Genomic DNA, 18,890 nt, shown 5'->3' on the forward strand with positions numbered 1-18,890 from the left:
AGTTAGTTAAATTATGAAAAAATATTGTCAGACACTTTTAAAAATTAATGCTGATTAAATTAATTAGAAGAAGCTGTTTCAAAGAAACAAGCATACTAATACATTGCTGGAGTAAAATTTCTATAAACCTTTTTCTTGAGGAAAATCTAGCAATATAGATCAGTTTAAAATGTACATACACTTTGACCAGCAATGCTGCTTTTAAGAATTTAGCTATTTACTTAGAATAAATAAGCACCTGAGATACATGTACAAAGATGTTCATTATATTATAACAACAACAAAAGAAAACAACCTATATCCTCACCAGTTAGGGATTAAGGATTGGTTAAATTAATACTATACAACTTTAAAAAAAAAACCTTAGCATATCTATATGTATGACCATGGAAAAACATCTGTGCTATATCAAGTTTCTTAAAAGTTACAGAAAGCATGTATGGTATAATCCAATTTGTAGTTACATATACTGTAAGTTTGTAAGGTCCAACCAAACTTAACAGTCATTACATTACCTGTGGGCCTGGGATACTTTCTACTTCAAGCATTTCCAAATATTTTATATTTAAAAAAAATTTTTTTAAATGTTTATTTTTGAGGGAGACAGAATGTCAAGCATGAACAGGGCAGGGGCAGAGAGAGAGGGAGACACAGAATCGGAAGCAGGCTCCAGGCTCCGAGCTGTCAGCACAGAGCCCGACGCAGGGCTTGAACCCACGAGCTGTGAGATCAAGACCTGAGCTGGAGTCGGACGCTTAACCGACTGAGCCACCCAGGTGCTCCCCAAATATTTTATATTTTAAACAGTGATCATGTATTGCCTTAAAAATCAATCAAAACAATGAATATACTCTATTTTTTCTTTAATTTTTTTTTTAACGTTTATTTATTTTTGAGACAGAGAGAGACAGAGCATGAATGGGGGAGGGTCAGGGAGAGGGAGACACAGAATCTGAAACAGGCTCCAGGCTCTGAGCGGTCAGCACAGAGCCCGACGAGGGGCTCGAACTCACGGACTGTGAGATCGTGACCTGAGCCGAAGCCGGCCGCTCAACCGACTGAGCCACCCAGGCACCCCATACTCTATTTTTAAAATATAACAAAATAGACATGTTTCTTGAAAATCCCCCTATATTGGTGAACTAAAAATTATCAAATACTGAAAAATACAATAAAAGTATATGTCGTAAAGTAATTTTAATAGCAGATAGTTCCTCTCCAATAAGTTGGTCTTAAAATGAACTGACACAAATTTGGCCTGTCAATACAGAATGTCCCTTAGTTAAACACACACAAAAATAAAACAGCATTGATCTGCCACAGTGGTTTTAGCCTTTTACCTGCTGGACTTTGATCCATGAATCAATATGTATATCTGAACTTTGGTTCTAAATGAAATCTATTCTGGCACAAATTCTGACAAAAATGGTAAAAAAAAAAAAAAAACGGGGGGGGAAGGGGTTGTACTTTTAATGATCTACATACAAAGACAATAAAAGATGACAAAATTATAAAGCCTTGGGAACAAGATTCCCACTCAATTACAACCAGCACTGAAACTGCCAGTGTCCCAAACCAAATATGAGAGAAAAGAGAGTAAAAGTCTTCTACTCTTATTTTTTATTTTTATGAAAACTCACTAACATGAGATAAAGAAAGCACAGAAAAACCAGTCAGGCCTAACAGTTAACACTACAGTGTTACCCTGTTAATGTTGTCAGAGAACAAAACCTACAAGGACTTTGAAAATGCGCAGCTAATTTCCCTGTCAAGAGTACTTCCCATAGGCCAGCTTTCCTATACCAGTTTTATGATACCAGACAATCCAGTTTTTTGGTAAAAGAGCAAATCAGTTTAGAGTATTATAAAATAACTTTCTTTGAAAGATCACAAGCTAAAAAAGTGACCAAATATTATTAGAGAATCAAATCCAGAAGACTGGACTATATGACCTTTAAGTGCAACCCTGTGAATCTATAATATTCTAGTTCCCTGAGAGTGGCAGTAACTAGAAACCATTCCTATGGTAATTGATACAGCCTGCCCGAGGTGGGAGGGGCACTGCTAAGGAAATAACAAGAGAACAGGCAATACAAAATGGTACTCTTGTATCAGTGTCAAATCTACGCAGCCGTTATTAGCAAGTGAGGATCAAAATATAAATCACTGACTCTCTGTATGGGATCTTAGAGGTCTTTAATCTAGGTGTTATCCAATGATCCAATCTCTTACTGCAGTATCTCCCCAAACAAGTGGCTGTCCAATCTATGCTTAAACACCTCACTACTTCCTGAAGCAGCCCATTCCCCCATTGCTTTCTTCAGATATTTCTAATTGAGAAGTTTTTCCTTAAATTAAGGCAAAAATCTGTCTCTGGGCAATTTTTATCCATAGACTCTAGTTCTGCCAAATACTCACCAAAAATAAGTCTACACAAAAGCAGTTTTACAAACATCTACAGTTTCCATGTCTAACTCCTTATCCCTTCTCTCCCAACCCTTCACTTTTCTCCAAACTAAACATGTATAGTTCCTTCAACCTTCTTCCTATGACAATTTCAAGTTCTCTCAATGCGAAAATCTCTTGGTTTTCAATGTTCCTTTTAGAATGTGGTACAAACTGCATACAATTTTCCCTATATGTCTGAATAATGAAAACAGATCTGTCATCTTGGTTCTTCTAGATATTATGATAACTAAATAACTTGGGCTTACTGAAGAAGTGGCAAGTCTCCACTTATGATAACATAATGGATAGGTCAAACTTTTATAGACTTAACTTTTGATTTGATCAATTCTAGAGAACAAAACACAGAATCTGTTTAATGTCTGGTTTTCTTTCTTTTCCTGAACAACAATAATAGCTATAGGTTATCAAGAAGTTAACTTTGTGTGGGACACATGCTTTACATGTATATTGTCTCATTTGGCTCTGATAATAAAAAAACAAAGTTAAGTTTCTTTATATCCATTTTACAGATAGAACTGAGACACAGATCAAATTATTTAATATAGATTTGTCGAATGTATCTGCCAAAATTGGGGTATAAAGAGTGGACTTACATTTGATTCACTGATGAATAGTTATTGATGATACAGGTAAAAGGGCGTAGACTTTGTAGAGTTATAAATCTGGGTTTAATCCCAGATCTGCTATTAAACAACAACTAGATCTTAGGCAATTTATGTAAAATCTCTGGGTCTTGGTTCTTCTGTCTGCAAAATGGGCTATTATATGCCCATTATTAAGATTAAATGAGGTAACACAACTAAACCACTTGCCATTGTGGCTGACAGAGTAAATAATCAACAAATGCAAGTTAAAATTCTTTTTCCCCACAGAAATTGGGTTTTTCTTCATGGATTTGGTTTTAATAATCCATATATTAAATAGCAGTAAAAGTAACTAAACATCATCCAAGTGAAAATGAAAGATAGTGTGTGTGTGTATATATATATATGTGTGTGTGTGTGTGTGTGTGTACGTATAAATCTATATATATCTATATATAGAGATATAGATATATATATATGTCCCATATATCTATATATCTCTCTATATAGACATATACACATACATGTTTATATATAGATATAGATATATACACACTACTTCCGCCCCAGATAGCAGAAGTCTTTCAGTATCAAGCCTGGCTACGTTCTAGAAACTGTTACTATACTTTACCTAATTTAGGAAAAGGGGCTACACATCAATGAGGATTTATGTGGGGAGAAACAAATATCAGTGCTTTAGGACACTTCAAATATGCTGAAAACAAAACAGGTATCAGCAAAATAATTTATAAGATGTATGTTGTATTCCTAAACTAGAGAAATGCCTCCACTGAAACTTCCCTCTCCCTTAAATTTTTAAACAGTAAATATCTTAAAACTCCTCTATTTTTCCCAGTGCAAAATTTCTGATTACTGACCACTTAAAAATTCTCCTTCGGAATTATATTAAGGGGTGCCTGGGTGGCTCAGCCAGTTAAGCATCTGACTCTTGATTTCTGCTCAGGTCATCATCTCACAGTTTGTGAGTTCGAGCCCCGTGTCAGGTTCTGCACTGAGAGCGTGGAGCCCCACCTGGAATTCTCTCTCTCCCTCTCTGCCCCTCTGCTGCTCACTCTCTCTCTCTCAAAAATAAATAAATAAACTTAAAAAAAAAAAGAATTAAAATACTAGTAATATTTCTATTTGAAAGGCGGGATTTGGAGTAATTACTTTTACTGATTTTGTCACAGTAATATATATTACTTTAAATCAGAAAAAACTTAACTCTTAAGTTTATAAATTTCTAAGCCTACAAGTCTCAAATTTCTGAATTTCTATAAAATAGGCCTAAATGAATTAGATATGCTATTGAACTACACTAACCCTACTGCAATGTCTTTGAAGAAATCTGACACTGTATTACTACTGAGATGCAAGGCTACTGTTTGTTACATCACAGATGGACGCCCCTTTTATGAATCTACAGGAGAGTCGACTCACTCTCAGAACTCAGCCTAGAAAAAGATGAACACACTGTGTGTGATTATATGGGTACAATTAATCATTCTACTGGTGGCTTCCTTATGTGGTTTGGTTGTATGGAAGAAGAGTGACAAATGTGTGATCTACCTTTGCAATTATGCAGGGCTTTTTGGTAAACGTTTGTCTAGCTTTATTTTGCTATTCTATCTTATTTTTCCATTATTCTGATTTCACTTTTAAAAATCTTATTTTATTGTATGTATATCTGTAAGTCATTTGAATGTTTTTTGGAATGTTGCGGGGAAAGAACAGTAAAATTTGTGGCAAATATTCAATGAAATCCAATCTGGTTTGATACAATTTGGTGAAAACCACTGTACTTATTAAAAAACGAATCAGTAGTAACCAGCTGCCAAATTCTACTTTCCATACACAAACCACACATTTCACTTGATCAGTCAAAACCACAAGACAACGGAGATAATTCAGTCTCGTACAATATAAGTGACATTTTTTTTTAATGTTTATTTATTTTTGAGAGAGAGAGAGAGAGAAAGAGCGTGAGAGGGAAAGGGGCAGAGAGAGAGGGAGACACAGAACCCGAAGCAGGCTCCAGGTTCTGAGCTGTCAGCACAGAGCCTGACGCAGGGCTTGAACCCACGAACCATGAGATCATGACCTGAGCCAAAGTGGAACACTTAACTGACTGAGCCACCCAGGTGCCCCTGTAAGTGACATTTCTTAAGTCTTAATCTACTTTCCCAATTCTTTTTCCATTCCAACCTCATCTGTTTTTCTTCCTTCATATTCCATGATGTGAAATCAAAGTGTGTATCCATTATATTTACTGAAAAAAATTTTATGCTCTTCCATTTTAAAATAAGAAACTTTAAAATGTTTAAAACTGGGGGAAAAATCATACACTTCTAGCACTTTTTCTATGATTTTTCTCACATAGTACAAAACCAAAAAATAATATACATATGAGCAAGTCACAACTGATGGGAAACCCAAACTGCAAATAACTTTAATCTATATATTTGTGTTAAATAAAGAAATGCTAAATACTTACTGTTCACAGAATTTTCTGATTTCTTTGAGGATGAATGCCCTGAAAAGAAAACAAAATTGCTTTGTTAAAAATCATTCTGCAACAGTGTAACAGTTATACCTGTGACCAGAATTCTTCCCAAGAGCCTGGTTTACTTTAAACTCTTACAGAAAAGCACTTTCCTGTCTTCTAATCTTTCATGTTTCTCAGACTTATCTCTCTAATTAAAATGTTAGAGTCTTTTAGGTAGAGGTATTTTATGCCTGAAATATACAGCACAAAGCTTAAACAAATAATAAACACCTTAAAAAAAAAACACCAAAAACCATGAATTCATGTTGCAAAAAAAAAAAAAAAAAAAAAAAAAAACCCCACAGATTAGCTGCAACATAATCATATTTTATCAATAGAGATGTTCAACATTTGAAAGCAGTTTACAAATACTCATTTTTCACAATACTTTTTCATATACAGATGAGAATTCTTAGTAACTAAAATTCACACAAAATATTACTACATAAAACAAACATTTTCATTTCTACAATAGTCATCCAGTGAGGGAAACAGAAAGCAAAAAGTACTAAAAATGTACTAGCACAATTTTTAAAAATCATAACTCTATAGAATCTTTTGCAGTAAGACCAGAGGGGAAATGATTCTGAAGCCTGATAAATCAGAAAATGACAGATAACAGATGGAGAGCAACAAGCCCTCTAAACCTCCTTGGATCAAAGATCCCGTAAACCAAAGCTGATGCATAAATAGCCCCTTTCAGGCCCAATGAAGAGGGTGGCACAACCACAGGGTAAAGACTCCACAGGAAGCCAAGGCCTGGACTGTGGCAACCACTTTAGGTTATTGTTTCTTTTCTTTTCTTTTTTAGGTTATTGTTCCTTCACTCCTATTTCCTACTTATCAGAAAGCAAATAAAAACATAGCTAAGCTGGTGACAAATGAAATGATTCTTCTCTGTCCTATGAGGAACACAGTACCAGGTTCCAAATGTCTATAGGTACAAAAAGAGGTTAGCTTACTTTGGAGGCCTAAGGACATAACTGGAACCAAAGGTAAGAAATTGTAGGTTTGGGCTAAATTAGTTAAGGAGAAATCTGCTAACAATTACAACTAACTGAAATGTAAAAGAATATTTTGGGCAGTACTACGTTCTTCCCTGAAGGTGTCAGAGTGAAAGCAGAACAAGTACCTGATATAGAGAGTACATCTCAAACTTATGGTGCCTATGAATCATCCCGGAACTTAAAGTGTACTTGTAATTCAGGAGATCAGGAAGGGTCCGAGACTGTGCATTTCTAACATGCTCCCAAGAGATGACAATACCAAAGGACCATACTTTGAAAAGAAAACCACAGACTATCTTTTTGCTCATGATCCCAGAGCTGGGATCTCTGATGTTCCCTTCAATGTTGAGAACTGTTTCACCGATTCACTCACTCACCTAACATTTATTGAACACCTAGTATATGGAGAAAGCACTGTGCTTAGAAATTGGATAAAGAATTAAATAAGTTACATGGCCCCTTCCTTAACAGAAAACACATTGTTCCAAGGGTGATATGTATGTCTAAAGGAGAAGTGCATGGTGCTACTGAAATGTTTAATAGGGACCTAACCTTGCTTGGAGGAGTGGGGTGAAGGGTGCCAGGAAAGGCCTTCCCAAGAAAGTGAGCTTGGGGATTGACTGGTAGTGGGGGAGGGGTAATATCTTCAACTTTCTGCCAAGACATTCTACCTAAGTACCGTGTTCTGCTCAGACCTGCCAAAGCAGACTGGTCCTCAAAGTCAAGCTATGGATCTCTTTTAGATTTTTTTCTCTATCCATTGACTCAACCATGTAGCTATCCAATTATCCATCCATCTATCCACTTACTTAACATTTTGTATGATAGTAATCTGACACTACGGGAATCAATGGGACCACAAAGGGAGAACATAGAGAAAGAAGAGAAATCATGTAAGAGCCCTAGGCAACCCCAACACCTAAGGGTATGACTGAGGAGGACCTATAATCAAGAGGTGGAGGAAAGGCCAGAAAGACAGGAAGAAAATCAAGAAAGTAGATTGTTTTGAAGAAGTTTTGTCAACAGTTCAAAATGAGGCTGAGATATTAAGCATTTATTATTATGCAATTTTGGGCCAAATTAAGGTGGTCTGGCTATAAAGTATCACATAAAAATCAAGCTAGTTCCAGATGATCCCAGATACAAAGATATTACAGAGTTCCACATGGTTTTCCTAAGTTTGCTAAAATGCTGTCATTTTCTGCTCTATGCCACAGAAGTTGAAAAAAAGTAACTATATTTTATGCCATCAGGGGCTCTGAATAAAGACTAAATACGAAACACATCTCTCAATTCTACTCTGCCTTGGTTCTCTGTCCCTGAAGTTGTCCCGAAACAATCTTCAAAGTCTTTCATTTTCTCATTCTTTCTTTCTTACACCTTACATGTGCTAGTGGGGTGCTGGGATACAGCAATGAACACAGCAGACAGAACCCTTGCCTTCCTGGGGCTTTTATATAACTGTCATATATGTAATGAGAAAAGTTCCAGGTCTATAATGTTGATGGTATTATAATTAGAAGTATTAATTTAAATTCATGGTCAGGGATGGAATCAGGAAAGGATCCCTAAGGAAGTGACATTTAAGCTTAGACCCGGAGGATGAGTTAGGATGGCATCTGGTGGTGGGGGGAGGGGTTAGAAAGAGAGGAAGCAGCATCTGTGTAGCCTCTAAATGGAAAGAAGTTTGGCATTGTCTAGAAACTGAAAGGCTGTGAAAGTGGAGTATGAAAGTGAGGTGAAGCATGGTGAGAACCACAAGTTTTGTATGCTGGATCATATAAAGCCTCTGGGTTTTATGCAGGTTTTGATTATATCCTAAGAAAAATAGGAAATCACTGCTTTATGGAGAATGGATTAAGGGGAGGGCAGGAGGGATGGCAAGATAGTGGCAGAGCTAGTGAGGATAATACAGCAGTGGTCTAGATGAGAAAACATGGTGGTTTGAACTAGAGTAGAGAGAACTTGAGAAATATACACTGTTGGGGTAAAACTGACAGGATCTGGTAACAAATTAAACATAAATAATGAGAAGAAAGAAGGCATCAAGGATAAGTTCCAGATACGATACTAGTTTTTAGGCTGACAGAGATGTCATCTACTAAAACATGGAACACTACAGGAAAAACATCTGTAAGGAAGATCACACGCATATCTTTGTGTAATCCGAGCGTTCCAACCCCATACCTGATCCTGAGTATCCAGCTATCTGACTGTCTGCTTTGAATGTACTAAACAAGTTTTTACAAGGTAGGGATTAGTTCTTCTTTAATTTGGAATACATAGTGATTAACATGGTATCATACTATGATGTGAATACAACATTATATACTATAATAATGAATTTAACAAAACTCTCAAGTATGATACATTAAATATTTTTAAAACAATTTTTTAAACACAAACAGGATTTTCACATTTATTAACATTTATTTTGGAGTTTGGAAATGACTGAGATAGACACAAAAAGGAATTCTGCTTCAAATACCATTTCTCAATAAACCCCAGAACAGTATTTTCTTCTCACCATCTATCAATTTCACCAACTCTGTAAGTTGGTGGTACTATACGCTTGAATATGTTATGATTCACAAGAAAAAAAATACATGTAAGAAGGAAACCTATTAATAATCTTCATAGCTGGAGCAAGGGAGCCCTCTCCTGTCCAAGTATTATGTTAACATTTGGCTGAATCTAATGTAATCTTCCATTAACCACGTAATTTAAGTTCAATTCACTCTAAGTTATAGCCAATTTACTCTATTATGGACTGAAAAATAAACTAGCAGTAACCTTCATAATAGCTAACTATGCACCAAGCACTGTGCTAACAGCTTATATGCATTATCTCATTTGAACTTCTGAACAATCCTATAATCTAGGTACTACCATCATGACAATTTTACACATGAAGAAATTAAGGCTTAGAGAGCCTAAGGACTACTGAGGAAGAAGTAAGTGATTGATGGATTTGAATTTAACAATTATTTACTAAATGTATGTGAACAGCACCATGCTAGGTTCTGAGGACACATATATATCAAGCTCTATGATTTCAAGAAGTTCATAAGCTAGTAAGAAAATCACACAGGCCAAGGTAATTGAAATCACAGTGTTATAATTTTATACTGACTTATAGATTATGTACTGTTTCACAATGTTCAAAGTGCCTCTCACATTCTTATTTGATTCTCCACAATAAGCTCAAACAGCACAGAAGCCCATTATTCACATCGTCCCTACTTACATGAGGAAAGTAAAACTCAAAAAGCTCAGGGACTTGCCCAAGGTAACAGGTGTCTAAGAGACAAAGTCAGGAAGGAGAATGCTATTTGCAACATTATTACTGTCTGCCCAAAATGAATTAAAACCATACTTGTTTTTGAAACTCCTGTAAATTACTATAAATTCCTATCTAAATTCCCCAACCAGTTTCCTTTCAACTACTATAAAACAGAAATCTAAATACATTCACCAATTAAATTCTACATTTGATACATATAGCAGATTACATTTCATGTTTAAAAATGTGAGTAGGTATTATATTTGAATTCCCTTTTACCTTTTGCTTTTTTCTGAGACGTCTCTTCTACAGAAGATGATCTGGATTTTTTATGTGATGACTCTTCATGATCTTTTTTGGATTTATCCTTTCTTTTTTTTGACTTGACTTCTTTTCTCCTTTATGTTGAACAATATAAAACTAAAGTTAACTTTTTCAACTGACCTTTATGAAAAATAAGAACCAATGAGCAAAACAGTCAAATCAGTTAAAGTACATATTTTTACAATGGAATTTACATAAGGAACCCTTAAATGAGTCTGTAAATATTTCAGGCTAGTATATTAATTGAGACAATTTTGAAGGAAGCCTAAAACTCTAAGACAAATTATTTTTTGTAAGTTCTGTATACAAACCTTAGTAAATATAAATCATAGTTTCCTCATTTCCTACTTGTTTTCTATCATTTAGCCATTTTTTAAATTACAAAAACAAATGTCATTTCCCTCCACATAATTCCTATCTACCTACACTTTGAAAAAACACACAAAACAAGAAGAAACACTCTAACAGTTCCAAATCATCTGTAAATAGAAAATTCTTCTGCTAAGAGAAAAGGAATACAGTAAAGGCATAAAGGAATGAGGATGGAGGGGCTTACTTTAACTCAAATGTCTACTTTAGACCATTTGTCCTTTTACTGCTGTAGCTTTATCTCTTCTAGGCCATGTTTACAAGGCTGTTGGTACCATGGCTGGCAAGCAATTGATTTTAACTGGTTAAGAAAGGAAACACTAGATAGGAAAAGGTGATAATGCTGAAATTAGGACCAAGAAGGAAAATGAAGAGACAACAGGGGATTAGTTTCAAGAAATTTACTCATCAGACCTTCCAAATTAAGGTACTTATACCAAATGCTATACTTTTTAAGGCAATCATCACTTTCTGCCTTTCATAAGAATCATTTCAATTTTGAAATGAAGCTCGAAAGTCAAGGTAAAAAAAACCCTCTGGTATCACTGATGGAGAGGGGAAATAAAGGTTAGGCTATTCAAGTAATCTAAGAAATTCTACTAATTTCAATAATTTAAAAATTATTAATTATTTAATATTCATTTTTAACAACTAAAATACTAGATACAGCACATTCATAGCATAGCTGATTTAAAAATTAATCTACTGGGGCACCTGGATGGATCATTCGGTTAAGCGTCCAACTTTAGCCCAGGTCGTGATCTCATGGTTCGTGGGTTTGAGCCCCGCATTGGGCTCTGTGCTGACAGCTCAGAGCCTGGAGCCTGCTTTGGATTCTGTGTCTCCCTCTCTCTCTGACCCTCCCCTGCTCGTGCTCTGTCTCTCAAAAATAAATAAACGTCAAAAAAAATTTTTAATATACTGACATATATATTTTATAAAGTTGCAGAATCTCATTGTTAAACTTTTAACTTATTCAGGGCCTTATTCAGGCCCTGAAATGTGATCGTCACAATAATTGCAGGTCACCAATTTTGTCTGAACATCCTTAATACCAGGGACCCCTCTATGCTTGACCTACCATATGCCAGGCACCATGTCAAGCACTTTACATGCACTTTCACTAGTGTATCCTTAGCATCCTCATTTTTAGAGTTGATAAAATTGAGTCTTACAGAGGTTAAGTACCTTTTTTTCTAATGCATATTTATTTATTTTGAAAGAGGGGAGGAGGAGAGGAAGGGGCAGCAAGAGAGAGAGAGAGAATCCCAAGCAGGCTCTGCACTGTTAGTGCAATCTCATAAACCATAAGATCATGACATGAGCCAAAATCAATTCCAGAGGCTTAATGCTTAACTGAGCCACCCAGGTGCCCCCCAGAGCTTAAGTACCTTGCCTAAAACAGACAACTAGTAAGTGGAGAAGCTGAGAGAAATACACAGGAGTCTGATTTCCAAGCCCATGAGCTTACTTATATATACACTGCATATTGCAGAACATGGATACTCCTCCCCCACTGAATATGACAGGCACATTCTAGCTCACTCAACAGGAGCCTGATTTTGACATTTGAAATGAGAACAGAGGAATATAATCCCTTGTAAGAATGACAAACTCCAAATAAAACACTGTTTAAATGAGACATATGAAATCACTTTATGAAGACCTGATTTATAATACAGTTCCAAGAATATTATGGCATCTGAACACTGACTCCAAACTAAAAATTCTAATACCTATCACCCTGCACAGGCGTTCATATTTAAAACTGCTTGGCTAGAGTAAGGCATGGCAAACTTCCAGTTCCCTGGTATATGTATACAGTCTATCCCAGACATTCTACACAATCAATTAATTAAACCATCAACCACTTAAATCTACATTTTGACACTGAGTGCAGGTAAGTGACTATACAAGACTACTAAACAATAACAACAGCATTTCAAAAGATAATATTACCTGTGATGAAAATTTAATTTAAAGGAACATTCTTGGCATAATCCTAAAAAATAAAAATAAAAAAGTGACACCACTGAAAGGCTGAATTTGAATAACTGTACTGCTACTCTACTTTTAATATCATACATTCTCATTCTTCCTTATATCCCTTTACTATAAGAGGGGAGACAAAACTCTGAAAAAAAAATCTGATTCTCTCCACTTCAAAAAATGCCTATGCACAGTAAAAATGGTATTAGAATGCTTGAGAAATTGAAAATATTCTAACATTGCTTTAAAAAAAGTGCTGTCGGGGCGCCTGGGTGGCACAGTCGGTTAAGCGTCCGACTTCAGCCAGGTCACGATCTCGCGGTCCGTGAGTTCGAGCCCCGCGTCAGGCTCTGGGCTGATGGCTCGGAGCCTGGAGCCTGTTTCCGATTCTGTGTCTCCCTCTCTCTCTGCCCCTCCCCCGTTCATGCTCTGTCTCTCTCTGTCCCAAAAAAAATAAATAAAAAAAAAACGTTGAGAAAAAAAAAAAAAAAAAAAATTAAAAAAAGTGCTGTCAATTTATTCTAAAAGCAAACTCTGTTTCATACACAGCATTAATGTGTGTCTCACATCAAAAGTATCTAATAACAATAGTGTGGGTATAGTCACTTGGTCTGAAGTGCTCTAAGAGTTTTCAAATAGAAAAGAGCATTTCAAAAAGTTCCAGTTGTGGGCTCTTCTTTTGCCTTATACTTAATTTCAGTTCACACCAGCTGACTTGTCCCCAGGAGTACTTCCAGGAGGGACTTCTGCACTGGTGAGCATTAAGTAGCACATGAGGAAATTCTTGACTTCTATATGGAGTGGGTAGAAAATTGCCAGGAGTTTACTTACGTAAGGTAATTAACATGACAGGAGAAGAAGCTGACACAGAAGAGTAGCTTAGAAGAAAGAAAAGAAAAGAAAAGAAAAGAAAAGAAAAGAAAAGAAAAGAAAAGAAAAGAAAAGAAAAGAAAAAGGAAGGGAAAAAGGGAGAAAGAAAGAAAGAAAGAAAGAAAGAAAGAAAGAAAAGAAAGAAAGAAAGAAAGAGAGAGAAAGAATGAAAGATTCTAAAACATGCATATTACAAGAGGTTGCTGTATTCTGGGGTATAACCTTAAGATTTTAAGACTGATGTCACAAACAGTTATGCCCACCTAAATCTTTTTCCTTATTGACACAAAGAGAGTGTATTTATTGTCCACACCATAACAATATGGCTACTAGGTAACAGATTTTATGCTGACTTTTCTGATACTCTGCATCTCATTGTGCACTGGTGACATGCTCATGTTAATGAGAAGAGGTCTTAACTTTACAAATTATCGGTTTACATCTGTCATTAGAACTGTTTCACCCAGGGGCGCCTGGGTGGCTCAGTCGGTTAAGCGTCTGACTTCGGCTCAGGTCATGATCTCGAGGTCTGTGAGTTTGAGCCCCGCATCAGGCTCTGTGCTGACAGCTCAGAGCCTGGAGCCTGTTTTGGATTCTGTGTCTCCCTCTCTCTCTGCCCCTCCCCTATTCACGCTCTGTCTCTCTCTGTCTCAAAAATAAATAAATGTTTAAAAAAAAAAAATTTAAAAAAAAAGAACTGTTTCACCCAAATGTCACCATAATAGTGACCACATAAAAATTTTAGCCTCAAAAGTTATCTATCACTTTGGGAAGCTCTCAGAAAAAAGAGCACTTCCAGAAAGACACATTAAAATTTTTTAATTAAACCTTAAATTAGCCTATATATTTTTAAATCTAAGCAATTAGATAAACTTTGAGGAAAGCAATTATATAACACCTAAAATCAACTTACTTAATTTAACAAGTGCATTTCTCTTTTCACCATGTTCAATGTAACCAAAATTAACTTCCCAACTCTTCAAATCTTCTTTTTCTTCACAACATTTATTTCCACAGAAAAACTGGCCTGTGAAAAAGAAAGGAATATTAGCTACGATAGTTGGAAACAATTTTAATCTGGAATATTAATATCAATTTGGAATTACTCCTGAAATTTAACATACATATATTCTAGTTCTAGCAAGTCAGCATTAAAAAATAACTGAGTGTAATAACTATAGTATGCTCAACAAATGTGAAATTAAGTATTAAATCAAAGAGCTAAAGAAAGTATTTAAAAAAAAATCAGTCACAGAATTCTTGCTCAACAGATAAACTGTTTAGATCAGAGTTTTACTAACTCCCTGTTAGGGAATCTTCTACTTTGGAAAATGGAAGTACTAAAAGAGTATACTCAATAATACCCTAAAAGAATAAATATATTTTCCATAATACATGTATTTATATGTTGGCGAATCCCTTTTAATATTTAATAATAATTTTTAAATTGATTAAAATTCTAACATTATGCCATCTATTTTAAATACCAGCATAAAATGGCATTTAAAGCACGTTTTAGATGGTAGCACTCTGAGATGAAATGACTAAGTAGAATAATAATGTTCTATGTTTTAGAGTTACTTGACTCTAAAATCAACACATCATATCTGCTGTGTATGAAAACATTCTGCATAAAAGGACTGATCTTGACAATCCAAGAGGAAAAAATGAAAGGAACTACCCAACTACTATTTCCTTTCACAGAATGAACCTTTTATTTGTACAGTAAAAAAGTAATTGCACCAACAGGAACAAATCTAAACTTTTCATTAAAAAGAAATTATCAAAATGGATTTTGAAAATTATCAGTCCAAAGAACCTGTAACTTTTCTAAATTGGCATTTTTCACTCATTCCAAGTGAATACATTATGAAATGTATGCATGTTTAGTAATGGCTCTATTGTTAAAATGGCAACCAAATTATAATTCTCAATCATAGCAATAGCTTTCGCTCACCAATCAATCCTTTTTTCACTTATATTAGAGAATGCCCTTTAATTTTTTAAAGCAGCATTACTTACCATCACCTGAAAATTCCACTTAATAAAAGTACAAAATTTTAAAACTGTGAAACATTTCAAAATTTCTCATTGTTTAGGTAAAAACATAAACTAAAATGTAATACTAAGAAAAGTTAAAAATAGCTTTAAATTTATTCTTTTTCCTTCTCCTTTAGAGTATCTTCAGGGCTGATCCTTTATCTAAAGAAAAAAAAAGTCCTACTCTTTAATTTTGTTTTATTGCATATCCAGTTTTACACTTCACACAGACATCGAATTTATGGAAGATGGAAATGATCCACAGGGATGGCGTCAAAGTTTAATCATTCTAAAATGCAACCTTTATTTTTAAAGTTTTTAAGTTATTAGTTTAAAATGATTTCCTAAATGCTCCTATGCAGTTTTCAGAAGCATTAACAGTTTGAAATGCAATTATCAAAAAAGAGGTAACTTTACAGCATGAAATAGGATAAAGATATTAATTTTTCAGAGACTTATGAGTAGATTACAACAATGCATTAAAAAAGCATTTAATAACTGCCTCCCAAATGTTTGATCTTTTGCTGTAAGACTAAATATTTGGTCTCAGTCTCAATGATATCCCAAAATAAGAACTAGCCTATCCAAAAATTCCATTAGGTTGAAAGTGATAGTTAATCTCTACTTTCAAAATGTGATTAGACTGACATACAATAATACCAAATCATTCTTCCAAAAGTTAATAAAAAGAAAAACTCAAGTATTCATCCTTTACTAGTTTCCTTTAACTCTTTAAACATTTTTGGGATGCCTCGGTGGCTCAGTCAGTTAAGTGTCCAACTCTTGATTTGAATTCAGGTCACGATCTCACGGTTCATGGGTTCGAGCCCCACATTGGACACAGCACTAACAGTGTGGAGTCTGCTTGGCATTCTCTTTCTCTCTCTCTCTCTCTCTCTCCCCGCTCTCTCTGCCTCTTTCCTGCTCAAGCACTCTATCTCTCAAAATAAATAAACTTTAAAAGTTTTGTAAAAAAAAAAAAAAAAAAAAAAATTAAAAAAAAAAAAAAAATAGGGGCGCCTGGGTGGCGCAGTCGGTTAAGCCTCCGACTTCAGCCAGGTCACGATCTCGCGGTCCGTGAGTTCGAGCCCCGCGTCAGGCTCTGGGCCGATGGCTCGGAGCCTGGAGCCTGTTTCCGATTCTGTGTCTCCCTCTCTCTCTGCCCCTCCCCCGTTCATTCTCTGTCTCTCTCTGTCCCAAAAATAAATAAAAAACGTTGAAAAAAAAATTAAAAAAAAAAAAAAAGTTTTGTAAAAAATAAACATTTTCTACTTATACTCTTATCAAATGTTCTAAAAGCAAAAATTCTAGAGGTAAAAATCCTTAAAGCATTATATTTTGACATTTGCTAATGTATCACAAATACATTGTCTGTAATTTTACTTTTATAGATAAGCATTTATTGTATAAATCAGGAACAATCTTACCAAATGACTTCAATTCAATAGTATAACAAAATAACCTCATCCTATTAAAAAGTAAAATTTCAAAAAGGAATTACCTTTTCCTGAAATTACTTCTTTTTCTACTCGCCACCTAAATCCAAACTAATGAGAAAAAAATTACATTTATGTTAGGATAAATTTAAACATTACTTAAATTGTATGTACATCTAAACACAGAGCCAATAACTGAAATAATGATATTTACCAACATAAAAAGCAAATCTAATTCACCAGGAGGGGAAGATGGCAGGGGAATAGGAGGACCTTAGGCTCACCTTGTCCAATGAATACTACTAGATAACTATCAATTATCCTAAATACCCCAGAAATCAACCTGGAGACTTAAAGAACTATGTAAAATATGACACTATATACCTAAAACATAGGGAGAAGAGGAGTGAAAAACGGATTCAAACGTAAACCATGAACTTACTAGAGACCGCAATATATAAAAGATGTTACACATAAAGCTAATGGTAACCACAAATGAAACTACCATTAAATATGCAAAGAATAAAGAGAAAGAAATCCAACTATCCCACTAAAGAAAACCAGCAAACCATTTATGAGAGAAAGATGAGAAAGGATCAGACAAAAGAAACAACCACAAAATGAGTAATAAAATAGCAATAAATACATATCTATCAATAATTACACTGAATGTAAATGAACTAAATACTCCAATCAAAAGACATAGGGTGACAGAATGAATAGAAAATCAAGACCCATCTATATGTTGCCTACAAGAGACTATTTTAGACCTAAAGACACATGCTTTGAGGATGTGAGAGGATGTGAGAGGTGAGAGGATGGAGAAACATTTATCATGCAAATGATGTCAAAAGAAAGCCGGAGTAGCAACACTTATATCAGAAAAAACAGACTTTAAAACAAAGACTGTTGGGGCGCCTGGGTGGCTCAGTCAGTTGAGTGTCCGACTTCAGCTCAGGTCATGATCTCACAGCTCCTCAGTTCGAGCCCCACATCAGGCTCTATGCTGACAGCTCGGAGCCTGGAGCCTGCTTTGGATTCTGTGTCTCCCTCTCTCTCTGCCCCTAACCCACTCTCATTCTGTCTCTGTCTCTCTCAAAAATAAACATTAAAAAAAAAAATTTTACACAAAGACTGTAACAATAGACAAAGAAGGACACTATATATTAATAAAGAGGACAATCCACGAAGAAGATATGACAATTGTAAATATTTATGCACCCAACATGAAAGCACTCAAATACATAAAACAGTTAATAACAAACATAAAGGAACTAATCAATAATAATACAGTAATAAGTAACAGTAGGGGACTTTAATACCCCACTTACATCAATGGACAGATCATCTAAACAGAAAATCAGTAAGGAAACAATGGCTTCAAATGACACATTGGAACAGATGGATTTAACAGATATATATTCAGATATATTCAGAACACTGCATCCTAAAATAGCAGAACATATTCTTTTCAAGTGCATGTGGAACGTTCTCCAGGATAGATCATGTATTATGCCACAAAACAAGCTTCAATAAATTCATGAAGATCAAAGTCATATACCATGTATCTTTTCTGACCATAATGCTATGAAACTAGATGTCAACCACCAGAAAAATTCTGGAAAGACTACAAATACATGGAGGTTAAATAACATGCTACTAAACAATGAATGAGCCAACCAGGAAATAAAAGAAGTACTGAAAAAAGCATATGGAAACAAATGAAATAAAAACACAACAGTTTAAAAACCTTTATAAAAAAACAAAATGGGGCACCTGGGTGGCTCAGTCAGCTAACTGTCCTACTCTTGGTTTCAGCTCAGATCATGATCTCACTGTTGGTGGGTTCGAGCCTGCTTGGGATTCTCTCTCTCCCCCTCTCTCTGCACCTCCCTTGCTTGCTTGCTCTTTCTCAAAATAAATAAATAAACATTTAAAAATAAAATAAATAAAACCTTTGTGATGCAGCAAAAG

The 18,890-nt window shown here is 35.1% G+C and overlaps 1 protein-coding gene across 2 annotated transcripts in view; it reads right to left on the reverse strand.

Annotated features, from left to right (window-relative positions):
* LOC125933402 (protein FRA10AC1) overlaps nucleotides 1-18,890 on the reverse strand; it is a 37,213-nt gene that overhangs the window by 2,870 nt on the left and 15,453 nt on the right. For both annotated transcript variants that reach the window (XM_049646438.1, XM_049646436.1), the window contains exons 9-13: nucleotides 16,982-17,027; nucleotides 14,354-14,467; nucleotides 12,541-12,583; nucleotides 10,168-10,286; nucleotides 5,548-5,586 (exon numbers count right to left, since the gene is read on the reverse strand). In XM_049646438.1, coding sequence (XP_049502395.1) covers nucleotides 5,548-5,586; nucleotides 10,168-10,286; nucleotides 12,541-12,583; nucleotides 14,354-14,467; nucleotides 16,982-17,027 — 361 coding nt within the window. The remainder of the gene's footprint in view (nucleotides 1-5,547; nucleotides 5,587-10,167; nucleotides 10,287-12,540; nucleotides 12,584-14,353; nucleotides 14,468-16,981; nucleotides 17,028-18,890) is intronic.

The sequence above is a fragment of the Panthera uncia genome, chromosome D2 (genome assembly GCF_023721935.1).
Source record: "Panthera uncia isolate 11264 chromosome D2, Puncia_PCG_1.0, whole genome shotgun sequence".
NCBI classification, from domain to species: domain Eukaryota; kingdom Metazoa; phylum Chordata; class Mammalia; order Carnivora; family Felidae; genus Panthera; species Panthera uncia.